This window comes from Bos indicus, chromosome 23, assembly GCF_029378745.1.
Source record: "Bos indicus isolate NIAB-ARS_2022 breed Sahiwal x Tharparkar chromosome 23, NIAB-ARS_B.indTharparkar_mat_pri_1.0, whole genome shotgun sequence".
NCBI classification, from domain to species: Eukaryota; Metazoa; Chordata; class Mammalia; order Artiodactyla; family Bovidae; genus Bos; species Bos indicus.
Window position 1 is genome coordinate 25,252,980 of NC_091782.1, and position 16,809 is coordinate 25,269,788.

General features: G+C 38.8%; 1 protein-coding gene across 11 annotated transcripts in view; it reads right to left on the reverse strand.

Moving 5' to 3' along the window:
- Positions 1-6,676: 6,676 nt before the first annotated feature.
- PKHD1 (PKHD1 ciliary IPT domain containing fibrocystin/polyductin) overlaps positions 6,677-16,809 on the reverse strand; it is a 443,081-nt gene continuing 432,948 nt past the window's right edge. For all 11 annotated transcript variants that reach the window (XM_070778107.1, XM_070778111.1, XM_070778110.1 and 8 more), the window contains one exon: positions 6,677-10,903. In XM_070778107.1, the coding sequence (XP_070634208.1) occupies positions 10,449-10,903 (455 nt within the window). In that variant the 3' untranslated portion in view covers positions 6,677-10,448. The remainder of the gene's footprint in view (positions 10,904-16,809) is intronic.

Sequence of the window (16,809 nt, forward strand, 5' to 3'; positions counted from 1 at the left end):
TTGCTCAAAACCATTTCCCCAAAATAAAGTCTACAATGTTAATAATTTATTAGAGTGTGTGTGTGTGTGTGTGTGTGTGTGCGTGCACTAAGTCACTTCAGTCATTTCCAACTCTTTGCAGCCCTATGGACCATAGGAATTCTCCAGGCAAGAATACTTGAGTGGGGTGCCATGCCATCTTGCGGGGGATCTTCCTGATCCAGGGATCAAACCCATGTCTTTTATGTCTCCTGCCTTGGGAGGTGTGTTCTTTACCACTGGCGCCACCTGGGAAGCATTATCAGAGTATAAGACATGACTATTTTATATGATTTATGATAGTAATATATTAGGGTGACCAACTCATCATTGTATGTGTGGAACTTTCTGGGGTTTTCTGGTTTTTGTGCTGAAAGTCTTATATCCTGGAAACCCCCCAATCTCAGGCAAATCAGAACAGGTGATCTAAATAAAGATCTGTTCCTGAAAAAAACGTCATTTCAAAAATAGTCTATCCACTTAATTTGAAGAAATTAAAAGAAAATAAATTCAATAAATTACTTTCTTTCTTTAAAAAATAAAGCAGAAACCAGTATTTACATTTTTCATTCAAATTTGTCAAGTGAAATTTGGATAGTGTGTGTGCATTTAAAATAGCTATGGTATTTTCTGTATTCATTTTTGGCTCAAATTTTGGGTTATTTTTTCTACAATAAATATGCAATCAAAACTGGTTTCAACTTTTAAGATCCCCAAATCAAGATTTTTCTCTACACACAGTCAGACACCACTGGGCAAAACCCCAGACAAGCCTGTAATTGTGCACATACACCCAGAATGAAGCATCTATATTTATAATGCAATTTCAAGACAGTGTATCAGATTTAAGATCTTTATTATCTCTGAGACAGGACAGCATGTAGATAAATGTCCTCATGGTCCAAGCTTTCAAAGAATGTCACCATTTATTCTGTGGATACGCATCCCTGCGCAGCCATGAGTCGGGACTGTGCATGACACAGCTAAATACTGTTTCCCCAGTCCCCGACTTCTCCTTTGCCCCTGAATCTTCCCTTGTCTCTTCTCTGCTCCCTCCTTCAGATGTTCATTTTGAAGATATGCTTTTCACTGGGATTAATACAAGGTTTGCATTTACAATTTTCATTTACCAAACAGAAAAATATTTTACTAGAAAGGAATGGTATTAAGGAGAAATGATTTTCCATGTGCCCCGAGGCTGGGCATAGGCAGGATTTGATTTGCTATGTTCAGCTGGAATCTGCATTGATACGTGGAGATGAGAGGGGGTGTTTAATAAAATTTACATTTCATTTTCTCACTTGACATCAGTCTCCTGTCACTCATGGAACTGATGGGAATCCTGCAAATAACTTTCATCAGAATCTAGTTGGGGAGACACTGGGAAATGAGAAGACAGAAGGGAGAGAGGAAGACAAGGACAGTCTGGCTTGTTTTCATCTCCTGGTTCTGGGATGGGAACAAATCTATGGTGTCTGGAAATCCTAAGAACCAGCATCCTCCACCCTGAAGAAGCGAGTGCCAGTGGGACACCTGGGGAGACCCCAGGACTGATGCCATCCAGCTGCCCACAGGGGAACCTGCAGATTGAGTGAGGGCTTTAAGCTTCTAGGGGCTAGAAGTGATTCATGTCTGCTGAAAATTAGAACAGGAGACACCCAAGAGACAGGAGCAAATACAAGAGTACTGATCTTCCCCTTTGTTCATGGAAACCATAGCGTCTCTATAGTTGTGTAACGAATCACCACAACTTACTGACTTAAAACAGTACGCAGTTCTCTATAACACTCAGTCAGAGAGAAGAGGGAAATCCTGCCATCAGCAACAACACGGGTGGACCTGAAGAACATTCTCTAAGTGAAAGAAGCCAGCATAGATCAAATAATGTATGGGCACTTCATTTAATCATGTGGTGGCTGATAAAGCAGGTGGCATCTTAAACTCTGCCTGTCATATTGTCCTATGTATGACCAAAGGTCCCTGCCCAGGAGAGACAGAATGCACGTTGCTGAGGTCAGCTGGTGCCTTCCTAGAAGTGTGAAGATCAAGAAGATAAAAAGCAAGGCATGGGACGGGGTCCTCCTTAGGGAGGCATCTGAGAATCAGGAGGGTATGTAGGGTTACCGTGAATCCCCAAAAAAAGTCCCATATGGGTCTGTTTCGTTGAGTGTCAGAAATAACCAGGGCAATTTGGCAAAGGCACTAAGCTCTTATTCAGCAGGTGAGGACCCTGTGAGCCAGAAGATACTTGAGTTACACGTTGATGAATGTCTTAACACATGTCCTTCATAAGAATAAAATGAGACATAGAAGTCATGATTACTTTCCATCCATCAGGAAAGTACTATTCAACAATAGTTTGGCATATTTCTCAATACCATCTGAGTCAAAGTGGTTCTTCCTTACTTGATATGACAAGCAAAGAAGGAATCTAGAGAAACAGCCTCTGCAAGCCCTGGTGGATGATTCAGGGTTGTTTGGGCAGAAAATTCCAACGTGGGCACTGGGGGTGGGCATGGTGTGTGGGTGGGCACATGCTCCTGGCTTCATGGTCGGACTGCCTACATGGAAGAGTGAATGGGGGTGGAGTCCTCTAGAGCAAGGGCCTGGAGTGGAAACCATTATCTGAGTCTAAAAGCAGTATTGGCTAGAGTGCCAAATATTTTTGATCCAAACTTTCTTTGGTATATGAAGAAATTAGATCTCATTTATCCCATGATCCTTCATTAGCTAAATTAGACAAGAGAAACAGCATTTAACTAGGCCTGTAAAACCTTAACAAAGTAGGACGCTGAAATAAATGTAATATTTACTGACAATTTTCCCCAAGAAGTAAGAATTTTTTCCCAAGACACTGGGAAAAATTATTTAGTTACAGTGGGTATTCTTTCATCTGGCCTACTTTAAGTTGAAATCACTTCTACCATCTTTTTATTATCATTTCACATGCTACAAAGTTATGAATTATTCATCTAGCCATTTATTTCCTATATTCGACACCATTAATTCATTTTCTTAAAGGATCCATGATCTGGGGTTGAGTGACTTTTATGTATTTTTCTTCTACCTGAAACATCACTTTTTAAATCTATTTAAATCCTCTCTCTTCTCCTATGAATCACTAATGTTTTCCTTCCCTATTTGAGTTTTCTCTCCTTATTACAAATAGCATTATCCTCTCTTTGCAATTTTGGTCTAGTATACAAAAAGACTCATCTATGGAGAGAATTATCAAAATGTTTAAAATAGTCTAGAAAAAAGATCCTGTGATCTTTAATGATCCCTAGACAGGAACAAAACTTAGACTGGTTTCTGACATCTCTTCTGAAACACTACAGTCAGAAAGTATTGGGTTGATGTTTCTAGAATTTTGCAGAGTAAAGATTGGGATTCCAGTATATTATACTCAGGTTGTTTTTCACTATGAAATCTGCTATTTTCTATGACAAAGGGGTTCAGAAAAGATACATCCCACTGGTTCAATATTAGCTCTCAGATCTAAGCCTGGGCAGGCTCAATGAGGTATTTTTCTTGGGGCTCTCATGAGGTTTTGGATCAAGAATCAAAGTTTGGGGCTTCCTTGGTGGTCCAGTGGTTACGAATCTGCCTTGCAATGCAGAGGACACTGGCTCATCCACGGTTCATCACATGCCACAGGGCAACGAAGCCTATGTACCACAACTACTAAACCCACATCCGGGGCCTGGAAGCCAGAACTACTGAGCCCACATGCTGCAACTGTGAAGCCTGCGTGCCCTAGAGCTGGTGCTCAGCAACAAGAGAAGCCACCGTAATACAAAACCTGCACAGCGCAACTCGAGAGTCGCCTCTGCTCACCGCCACTGCAACTAGAGAAAGCCCCTGCACAGCAACAAAGCCCAGTGCAGCCAAAAATGAATACATATTTTTTTTTTTAAAAAGTACCAAAGTTGAGCCTTCAGTCTATGGCTTATTATGTTCAGTGACATAAGAGTGAATCAAGGAGAGAAGGTATCACAAAGGTCAAGAGAGGAAACTGTTTCAAGAATGGGGAAAAGAAAGGATGGGGTTAACATACAGGATGAAGACAGGCTCATTCTTTAGAATTGGCAATATGGAGGTTGCTGGTAATTGCCATAAGAGCAGCCTCTTCTGCAGAGGAGACAGAAGTGCATTGGAATGCCTGGAAGAATAAATGAAAATGGAAGAAGTAATTTAACCTGTGAACAAAAGTCTCAAACAGTGTTAATGGAATGGGTTAAGAAAATGGGAAGAGATATGAAGGGGTCTATAGAATCAAAGAATGTCTGATTTTTTTTTTCAAGTGGGAGCTACTCAACCATGTTGGACAGTCATGGGGACACCCCAGTGGATGGGGAGAGATTTATGATGTTGATAAGAGAGGTGAGAACTGAGTCAGTGGCATCCCTGAGAATAGAATAAAGATAGGTGGAAAAAATTCCAATGAGAAAAAAATGGTTGGTATTACTAGATGTATAGCCCAAATTACAGCACTTCTACAGTTTTCAGAATTGTAGATAAGCACACAGGATTATTTATTTATTCCCAAATTTAAAAAAAATTAAGATTTTTTTTTGATGTGGACCACTTTGAAAGCCTTTATTGAATTTATTACCATATTGCTTCTGTTTTATGTTTTGTTTTTTTTGGCTGCGAAGTATGTGTGATCTTAGTTCCCTGAACAGGTATCAAACCAGCACCCCCTGCATTGGAAAGGGAAGTCTTAAAAACCAGACTGCCAGTGAAGTCCCTAAGAAACTTTGGAGCATATTATTTCTTACACCATACCCTTTGAAGCCCATGGCCCTTTGACTTAAGCCTCTATCTCTCAAAAGTCTGAGTCTCTGGAGCCTACTTAATAAGTGCTTTGTGACAGCTGCTACCAAGAGGCAGCTTTTGTGTTTAGGGTTATAGCACCACTTGGTCTAGGTTTAGAATAAGTCCTAGCAGACCAGGGCTGGAAGAAGTGCAGGCTGTGGCACTGATCTGGTGAGAGGCGTGTTATCCAGCAGGAATTCTCAGCTCTGAGTGTCATATTGGGTCCATTCATGACTTAGGGTTAGCAACTGCTTCCCCATTGTTTCCTCAATATGAATAATGGAAAAGCCAGAATATTTGAATCTTACTAAGAGATGTTGAGCCCATAGACATACGCACCTATACCCTAAGGCCCTTCACACAGAGGGGCCCACGGTGACATGCCCTGTATGATATTCCAGGGACACTGTGATGAGAAAGTAGACTTGTTAGCACTTTAATCATTGCCCACTATGGAACATTCTTTTCCTCATTCAGAGATGTTCCCTACTCTTCCTTTTATTCCTTCCTGGACTCTCTTCCCAGTCCATTAATCTTCTCTGTCCACTCTTTACTTCTCCCACAGATACTCATCTCCTCTCTCTTTGTAAAAGTTTTTTCCTACAAGCAATTTCTAGGCCTGGGTATTGCTAACCTTTGGACAACCAAAACATGGAGAAAATACTAAATTTTATTTTTATTAGTAGTATATTTTAAGAAGATATTGAAATTCAAAAAGATATAAAATATGAAGTACAAATCTCCTCATATTCCCTACTCCATTATCTAAAGGTAGCTCATTTTAAAATATGTATTGGCTATCTCTCCATAATTTTTCTGTACATAAATCAACTATAGGTAAAAGCACACTATACCCATTTTTTGCAACTTGCTTTATGTATTTTTAGCCTAATGGTATATCTTGAATAATTTTCTACATTAGTCATTCTTCTGGATAGATGTACCACTAAATTAAGGAAAATTTTTAAAAGAAGCAGATACATTTTTTCCCCAATTTTGCCCTGCACCTTTGTAAGGATTCAGTAACTGTTTATTATAAAGTAGAGAGAAGAATGATATTTCTCACATTTTTGAAAGGAAATTGATTTTCTTTCCTCTTGTTATGGCTACTCATTTTAAAATAAAAGATATAGTGATAATAATAAATGAGTCATCATTTCTGAGACTGAAATAAGGAATGATATGGAGAAATCAGCTTCCCAGGTGGCTCAGTGGTAAAGAATATGCCTGCAATGTAAAAGTTGCAAGTTTGATCTCTGGGTGGGGAGGATTCCCTAGAGAAGGAAATAGCAACCTGCTCTAGTATTCTTACCTGGGAAATCCCATGGACAGAGGAGATTGGCAGGCTACAGTCCATGGAGTGGCAGAGTCAGACATGACTTAGCAACTGAGGACACATGCACAGAGACATCAACTCACACTCCAGTAAGTTCTAGGAAGTCCTACAAATGTGTTAAACAAAACTTCTGTCTCAAAACAGAACAGATTGATGGGCAGAATCTATTCTTTTTCTGAATTGTTCCAAGCAAATAAATCTCCAGTCTGTTTTGAGGTAGGAGAAATGTTTGTAAACAACCAAATCTATGAATTTGACTGTTTAAACCTCATTTAACTTCATAAAAAGATGTTTTGTCCCTTTAAAAAAAATTACATTCTGGAAATATAGTTTGTCTTTCAAATATGTCTGTTAATTGCTCATAGTGACATAGTGTAAGCTGAAATCAATTGTTCTACATTCAGTACAGTAATTCCTTCTGCTTATAGTTCTTTCAATATTGACACTGAATACAAGTTCTGGAAACAAAATATGGAATAAATACATGAATTTTAAATGACAGAATTAATTAAAATCCTTTACTTTTATTGACATGTACATGACATTTTATAGAAGCTTGGTTGAATAATATTTGCATGTGATCTATATTCAGTTTCATCATATTCATTTTGCATATAGTTTGCATACATTTCAATGTAAAGTAATTTTATACGTTCAGAGTTAGATTGCTAAAAGGAAGGGAATCACTCAACTGAATAATCTATGAAAGGGGAGGGTTCTGAAGGACTAAAGCCTCTTGGTACTCAGCAGCCTCTTTGGGCGATGAGATGGGCAAGTCTGCTTCAGAATACAACCTTGGTTAGATTGGCCAAGGCTTTCTCTCTGAGAGACACATGAAGCTCTGTCAGAGACTGGTACCTTCCCTGTACACATCCCCCAAACTCAAGAGATAATGAAAACTACTCCAGCTTCCATCATCCCTCTCAGCTTTAACATCCATAAATATTTACAAATATTGAACAGTCTAGAATTTTAGTTTGTTCAATATCTTGGGGGAAAGGAGTCCTTCAAACATAGAAAATCAGAAATGGGAGACAAGAAGTTCTTTGAAATTACACAGGAACAAGACATTTTAAATTACTTATTTGAAGAAAGGGTAAGTTTTGATACTGCTGGGAAACATTTACTGGGTCCCCTATGTTAATGGTCTGAGTAAGTTTGGGGTTGGCTTTATCTAATCAGCTCATCTTCAGACATAAATGAACCAAGAACTGCTCTCTTTGCCTCTAGAATTTACCCAATTCTCCCATTTTTGGAGGAGGAAAAAAAAGACTGCCTTAACTATGGGTTGGGGATTCTGGCCAGACTCTGAAATCCCAAGACACATCCAAGAGCCCTCCATGTTACTCTGGATAATCTGGTTGCTATTCAGGTCCAAAGAGTCCATTCTGGACTTGGGGATCCTAGATTTTGGTGGCATAGAGTTAATAGGTCAACTCTGGCTGTTCCCAAACAAGCATAGGATCAAACTTGCCTTCCAGAAAGATCAGGGTTTAGCACATAGGGGATGGAAAAGAAGATAGTAGAAATTGAGAGAAGTGTAAAGAAGGTGCAGAAATGACAGCTGGTAGCTGACTTTGGTGAAGAAGGCAATGGCAACCCACTCCAGTACTCTTGCCTGGAAAATCCCATGGATGGAGGAGCCTGGTGGGCTGCTGTCTATGGGGTTGTGCAGAGTCGGACACGACTGAAGTGACTTAGCAGAAGCAGCACCAGCTGACTTTGGGGAAGGGTTAGATAGAAAAAGTCAAGTCGTGGGTGATTTCTAGATTTCTGGCGTGAATGAGGTCATGCCATTGTGTGAGGGCAATGTAATACTGGAAGACAGAAGACATACTTTCTCACTAATGCCTTCAAATGATGACTTTCTGCCATCATCTGAAGGATAAATCTAGTGGAAGCTCTCAGTAGGCAATTCGATAAACAGTATAGAGTTCAGGAAAGATACCTGGGTTGGAATTGGAGGTGGTGAAAGGGAGAGTGTATAGACAGACCCTTAGTAAGCAGTTTTTATATTTCTCAAAAGCCTCAACTACAAATGCTTTTGTACTAAATAATCATAGCTCTCTGAGGACCCAGAGAAGCTAGCATAATGTCCTGGGGAAGGCTGCCTACCTCCTTTCAGAGGCAGCTTTAAGGTCTGAGATGTCAGTAAGACATCTAAAGAATGGACACAGAAATTGAGAACTTTCCCACCAGCTTGTGTAGAGTGAGACATACTTTCTCACTGATGCTCTCAGACAATGACTTTCTGCCAGTAGTATCTCCTCTGGGGCTAATTCCAGGACGTTATTGTTTAAAATTCTGCCATAGAAGAGTGTTTTTCCTTCCTCTGTTCTATCACAAACGTAAGACATCCCTTTCATTTTTCAGAGACTGGAAAATCCTGGTTTAGATAAAAGCTGAGAGCAAGTTCTTATTAGATATTTTCTTTACCTTAGCTGTCTTGGCTTCACTCATTGATACAAAAGATCTTCCAGATACACAGTTGGGCTTGCTTAAAGTATCATTTAGTTTGTACATAAATGGGCCCTCTGCAAATGTGTGAATTGGGTGAAGCTTCCTTTCATATCCTTACTCAACTTATCAACATGGTTAACCCTCTGCTCTGGTTTCCATCTGAACCCTCAGCAACAAAGCCTAGAGAGGCTGCACATGGTATGATCTCTCCCACGCATTATCTTCCCCAAAATGCAGTTCCCTAATAATTCTCTAATAATTAAGTCAGCTGATAATCCACTTGGCCACTTGGTCATCTCTGTTCTCCCAATATAGTTTCCTTCCACTTTTTTATGTGGCTCAGTTATTAAAAGAAAGAAAGAACTATTGAAAAAATTACTGGGCCCATGGACCATTTCCTTACCCAGACTTGCTATTCTTATATTCTTGTCCTTAACTAAAATATCAGCAAAGCCCAGGAGAACATAATTTCCATGTGTCAGTACTCACAAGGAGCAAAAATGATGTGTTTGCTCAACTATGGACTCCTAATAATGACTGAATTTAAGTTGTGAAATAAAATCAGTTTGTGAAAAATCAGGCAAGTGCCTTATGGTTGGGAGGTAAGCTCTGATAGACCAGAGAGGGGGTCTTCTCTTGTCCTTCAAATATTCCCATAGGATAAAGAAATGTTTGATGCTGGGAGGGATTGGGGGCGGAGGAGAAGGGGACAACAGAGGATGAGATGGCTGGATGGCATCACCAACTCGATGGACGTGAGTTTGAGTGAATTCTGGGGGTTAGTGATGGACAGGGAGGCCTGGCGTGCTGCAACTCATGGGGTCACAAAGAGTCAGACATGACTGAGCGACTGAACTGAACTGAACTGAATACTGCAGAAACAGCTGTAGCCATCCAGATTTTGTCATGATCCCTTCAATAAGAGAAGCCCAAAGAACTGTGGGTAATCATTCTAGAACAGAGGTCCCCAAACCTTTTGGTACTGGGGACCAATTTCATGGAAGAGCATTACATTTATTATGCACTTTATTTCTAATCTAATGCTGCCATTGGTCTTACAGGAGGTTGGAAACCCCTGTGGCCTGGAGGTTGGGGACCTTGTCCTAGAAGAAGCTTAATGCCACTCCCTACTGTAATAAATCAGTCTGCAGTGGGAAGCCTATCCTTTCTCCAGTGGATCTTCCCAACCTAGGAATCGAATCGGGGTCTCCTGTGTTGCAGGCAGATTCTTTACCAACTGAGCTGTCAGGGAAGCCCTTGAATAAATCAGCATTATACCTTTATTAAAATTGCAAAATCAATAAGATAACCAGCTTAAGATAAAAACAAGTAAAAAAATCAGTATTTGGGAACTTATTACTTGCCTAGTATTGGACTAAGATTCATGATTAATAAAAAAGATATGTCAGATATTGTTTCAACCTACATCATTTATATGACTATCTTCCATGTTAAAGTTGAAAAGAAAGAATTCAGAATCCATATTATCCCTTCTGGGCTTCCAAGATAGCACAGTGGTAAAGAATCTGCCTTTACTCAATGCAAGAGACACAGGTTCGGTCCCTGGCTTGGGAAGAGCCCTTGGAGAAGGAAATGGCAAACCACTCCAGTATTCTGGCCTAGAAAATTTCATGGACAGAGAAGCCTAGTGGGTTATAGTCCACAGGGTCACAAATAGTTGGACATGACTGAGCACACACGCGCATATTCTCCCTTCTTAGTCCAAACTGGTCAGGCCTCATCTTCCCTGCTCATATGATCCAGATATATTTTGAACACTATAACTTGCAGCCCAAATGTCCTCACCACTCCTCAATCACAGCTGTTCCTGAACAGCCTCTGGATGTACTGAATGGAGGCAGAATGCCTCGGTGGCACCACAGGAGCCTGGCTTCTTCTGAGAAAGCCCTAGACTGATGTGCCCCTTGCCAAGCTGACTCTGGCCCTGCAAACGCTGCCTCTCTCGTCTGAGGTCTGGGCAGAGCAGCAGCAGCTGATCTTGGCCTGCCAGCTGGTATCTCAGCACCTGCTCCTGGGCCCCCTTCCAGCCCCCACTCTCCTGCAGGTACACCTGCTGAGCAGGAGAGCCTGGAGTACAGGTGTTCCTGGGCGACGTGACACTGGTAATACTGGGAGCAGGCACAGCGGCCTCTTCTCGGCTGCCACCTTCCTCTCGGACCACACGGTGGCTCACCTTCCTTCTGGACACGCCATTCAGGGACTGATGGGGGAGCTGGTTCAGCTTGGCGAGCATGACCTTCATCCTCAAATCTGTGACAGACAAGAAGGAGAAAAAGAAACAGACTTAGTTCTCAATCAGCTGACTGCATGTTTTGCATATTTAACATTCCTGAAAAGATATCACCAAATAATTAAAGACTGAGTTATATCAACTTGCCAATTTCTAAATATCGTTGGGAGTACACACTTTTTCAAAAACCCATGTCCCCCACACCCATCAATTAATTAATTGATAATTAATACAAATTGTCTAATACAAATTTGATAATATAGCTTCCCAGAAAAAACTTTTACAATGTTCATAATAAGTCAATCAGGATTTTTCATTGTAAGCATGGCAGCTTAAATACGAAAATTAGGCTAGAATCAGACCTTACTATGTGGATTAACTCACACCTGTATTAATAAATGTAAAACCAGTCTTATTAATACTTTTGACTTTTATGCCAAATTCACAATTTGAATATATTTTATTTTATAAAAACAAACATATGCAGAGATAAATATATAAATAAACAAGTATCTATAAGAGTGTATATATATAATTATTCACCTATAAGAATTATCTTAAACACACCCTCGGCCTGAAATATTTTTTCCACCCTGTCTTTCAAAACCCTCTGCCTTCTTTTACTCACCTCCCCAAATTTCTCTCTTTCTTCAGAAAGTATTTCCTAATTCATGAATGTCTAATTCTCATAATTCATTGGGTATTGAGGGATGTATCAAGCTAGTTTTATAAACAATAAAGTGCTATAGTTCAACTTTAAAATAACTTTATTAAATTATTATTTTTAATCAAATTAAAGGTAATTCAAGATTGTTAATGCCACTCATACATTTACATTCCAGGATGCATTCCTTGAAGAAAGAAAGGCTAATAATCATTTAAAGTAACACTATTATAGCAATTATATGCTGGGCACCAGGTTTTATATATATATGTAAATATATATATACATAATTTAATCCTTACAACAACCCTCTGAAGTAAGTGTTATTACCATCTCCCTTTTAGAAGGGAGGCCATTGAGATACAGGCATTAAGTAACTTCTCAAGACCACAGATAACATAATAGCACATCTTACCGTACAGAAGTCAAGATCTATGACTCCAGAGTTGTAGTGAGAGAACCAAACAATGCTGTGTACAAGCAAAGCTAGCAAAGGGGAGTTAAGAAGAATGCTTGGGAAAAAAAAAAAAAAAAGAAGAATGCTTGGCTAAATACATGCATCAGATTGTGGCACACGTGGGAATGTCATCTTCCATGTGCCTTAGAGTAAAATGAAAGGTCAAGAACCACCCTACACCCCTGAGAGGTATGTGGCAGTACTGTCACTGACATTTCCCATCCCTGATTTTCTAATTTCTCATCATCAAATGCATTAACATGAATTTTTATACATACATACTTTTATATACAAGGTCAATGCTAATTGATAAACCTGTGTATTATACCTCTCTCTCAGTTTACTGAGCCTGTCTTGGCTTATGTTAGGAGAGAATCATCAAGTCTGTGTCATAGTGTAAGAGACAATATTATAGCAGAAATATAAATAACATAATATAAATACAAATAACATCATAATATAAATGTGTTTAACCTATATATATCTATATATATATATATATAAACAATGGCTTCCCTGTTGGCTCAGATGGTAAAGAATTTTCCTGCAAGGCAGGAGACCTGGATTCGATCCCTGAGATGGGAAGACCCCCTGGAGAGGGAAACATAATATACTGCTGGTTTGGAACAGTAAAACAAGATAATCATGTTGTTTATATTGTTTTGATGATGTGTCAGTAATATCCTGTGAAACTCATGTTATCCACATCTTGTCTCCTCCTCCACAGTCATTTCTCCTAGCTTGTAACTGTTATGGTCCCCCTCCCCTAATTATGGGATAATTCTCTTGCTTAGAGCTTCCAGGTTATCCTAGTCTCCCTATGGGACTTCAAATCCTTCCAGAACTGTTCCTTGACAGCTCAAAGGCATTGATTTATGCCTCAGTACTTGTTGACTGGAGTTTCTCATTTGACTTGTGCAACTGTTTCTATTATTGGTCACCTTTCCTTGTATGACAGTCTCATCATTCTCTTAGGACTTTGAGTTCCTTCAGGGAAGGAACTTATTTTGCCATCAACCTTGTCCCTCTATTAAGCCCAGCCCTGTGCTGAGTCCTGAGTTTGGTGTCATCTCTATAATTACCACTCCCACCAGGAGGAAAAGACATAGTTTATCAAGATCAGCAAATAACCAAAGAATAGGAATAATAAATTGTCAGGTAGAAGCAAACTTAAAAAAGGAAAATGGGCTTTGAATTCTTATCCCTTGGTAAAACCAATACCACTTCATGTAAGGGGAATCAAACACTGCAAGTCACCTGTTTTCAATCCATTGAAGATATTGTTATCCTATTTTTGAGAGACCGTCTTTGGAAATCTATTCCCCCTTGTTCTTCAAGTCTGCATCTATTCATGAAAGACTAACACGAGCGTAGCTTTCCTTTGCAAGCCCCAAAACATTTAAAAATCTCCCATGAATTATTTACATGGCAGCTCCAATCAGCAACATACCTGACAGACTCCCCAGCCGAAATGAAAGTGCGCTGTGTAAAGGTGTCGAGGGAGGCTGGCCGCCTCCCACTGTGAGGTTATAGACAGAACTAAGTCAGCACACATTATATGTCAGCGCCAACATCAGAAAGAATCCGATCCTTTGATCTTGGACCTCCACAGGAAGCTTAGATCTCAGACAAATTAGATAAAAAATGAATTTATAGCAGATATGTGTCCTAAGGCATTCAGCTGAATGTTTGGGTCTTAGGGAAGGAAGAATAGTGAGTATCAAAACATATGCAACAGCAAGCCTCCTTTCCTCCTCCACCTTGGTGAATCCCCATTAAAATGGAAAGATAGGATTTCACATTGCCCCTCTATGTCTCTTAGAGTCCTGTTGGTGGGTTTGATCAAATTTCAGGGAGACTATGGGCACATATATCTTTACTCTATGAAAAAGAGAAAGGCTTGGTGGTTTGGGGTCCATGCAGGTTCATCCACAGTTGGCTGTAATTTTTCTTAGGTATTCTTAACCTCTTTTGGCTTCTAGAACTTTCTTGGACAACCAATATCCTGAGTCTATGATTTTAAAGATTTGTGTGGATAGTAGTTTTTAGCTGCTGCTTCTTCTTTTTTTTCTTGCTTGCTTTTTGAGCATTCACCAGTTTGCTAAATTTTTTAAGATTCCACATATAAGTGATATCCAACAGTATTTGTCTTCCTCTGTCTGACTTACTTCACTCACTCACTGGTTCCTTTGCAATAGGAAAATTAACAATGAATATTCCCCTCCCTCCACACCACTCCCTCTCTATTTTTATAGCCTAGTCTCCATGTGCTGCATTTACTGTAGGATGACTTGGATTCAGTATGAAAGACCCAATATAAGCTCCTCTATCTTGAAGCCTAAATAGGATCTAAAGCAGAATGACAGACAGTGGATCAACCAACATAAAGAATAGACTCCACTTTGGTGGAGAATAAGGGGAACAATAAGGGGAACAGTCCTGCCCACATATTGAAGAAGATATACAAAATAATTAATAAATAACATTAAATTATTAATTGGAAAGAATTACTATTAATGACAAATATAAGTACTGGGCTTCCCTGGTGGCTCAGCGGTAAAGAATTCACCTACCAATGCAGGGTTCAATTCCTGGGTCGGGACGATCCCCTGGAGAAGGAAATGACAACCCACTCCAGTATTCTTATCTGGGAAATTCCATATATGGAGGAACCTGTTGGGCTATAGTCCACTGGGTCACAAGGAATCAGACACAACTTAATGACTGAGCATGCATGCATTATAAATACTATCATCTATAATTTTTCTACATTATTTGTTCTTTTAAATGAAAAATTATTATCTATTTTTAATAAGAAATGCATGATGAATCAAGAAGTATGGACATTTTTAAAAGGTAAAGAAAAAGCACTCTTCATTCCACATTATACCATAAGTGACTCCACTTTATTATTTCTGTAATACTCTAGCAATGCTTATGTTTTAGTAAACCTAATTTAACTCATTAATCTATTCAAAGTTTACTCTGGCAATTTTTTGAAGTATGAATCTAGATTACTAAATGTTCTAAGAAGTCAAGTTTATAGCCCCATTAATAGACGAATGCTTCTGTTTTTCTTTATTTTTATTATCTTCATCATACCTTACATTTCTATACCTAATATCTATATCTATACTTAATTGAGACTATTTCTCCTAATGCTCATATATTCTTGTATCAGTATCACATTGTCTGAAGAATAGTGACGTTAAGTATTGTGTCTCTGGTTGAGCTACCTTTGCCCATTGCCAAAAATTCCATTTCCTGTAAAAAAAAGTAGTGTTCTGGCATTGATCTATAGTTTCTGAAGAATTTTAGAATCATCTTATACTGCTAGAAAATAATTGAAATGGTGTTAAACACTGAGCCACCAGGGTTTCCTAAATCAAAGTTAATTTAGAAATAAATATGGTCTTTGCAATATTAATTAATCTAATTAGAAACACGCTGTAATTCCCTATGTATTTGTTCTTAAACTCGTCAATGAAATACAGTTTATTTTTTATGTAAGTCCCATATATCTCTTGTTTTTCCCAAAGACAGCATATTCTTTGGTCACTATTGTATATTTATCTTGCTTAACTGTATATCCCTGGCTTATACAATATGATTTTTGCTTAGACTGACATTATATTGACTAATTTACTCAAGCTACTAATAAATATAATAGTTAATGGTTGAATCTTTATCATTAAACAATCTTCTGTAAATCAACATGTATTTTCTCCAAAATTGTCCTCTAAATTTTGCTTTAAATTTGACTGTTTCTTCCCATTCCAAATATATATGTTATAAAATTTTGGCAAGAATGAGTTCTGTACTTTATCATCACTTAAGTAGAAATTCTTCTAATATTCCATTGTTAAAGATGATACTGGGTCTTGGTTGCAAATAGCATTGGAACTCCCCATCTTATTTACCAGGCAGGCTTTTATTCCTGGTAATTTTTTCTTTAAGTTTTCTTTAAGGAATAAGTGATAGATTTTATTTATGTTTTTTCAATTAAGAAAAAGATATGTTTTTTCATATCTTTTTATTTATGATATGGACATACTATTTATTAATAACTTCCAAATATAGTTTGACTTTCTTGGAAACTTAGGGCAATTTCTGGTCCTGTTTTGCTCTTCTCTGCTTCCAGATGTCTTGAGGTCAGCCCCCTCCTCTCCTCTCCCTGCCATTTCTAGAGATTTGTATTTACAAAAGGTAAATTGATAGTCTTTATTTTACATTCACAAAACACACCATATATAGTCAGTAAGATTTAAATGTGGTAGAGATAAGAAATCCATGAAGTTAATGTTTACAGTTGTACTTGTATGGTATGGAGCTCCTTTTCACCTGTCAGTTTTCCATCAACACTGAGGACATGGATTTCACATACACAAGCACACAAGTGATTAGAGGCCACAGATCAGAGTACTATTTGGAGAAGGCAGCACTGAGGTCTCCAGCAATAACTCTACCACAAAGACAGAGGGAGTCATCAGGAACACAGGGAGAGGGAACTCGGGTGGCCGGCAGACAGCATCACCTAGAAGGAAGGCATCACATTTTGCTCACTGCTAAGACCCCAAATTCAGACTGAAATTGAAGAAAGTAGGGAAAACCACTAGACCATTCAGGTATGACCTAAATCAAATCCCTTATGATTATACAGTAGAAGTGAGAAATAGATTTAAGGGCCTAGATCTGATAGATAGAGTACCTGATGAACTATGGAATGAGGTTCGTGACATTGTACAGGAGACAGGGATCAAGACCATCCCCATGGAAAAGAAATGCAAAAAAGCAAAATGGCTGTC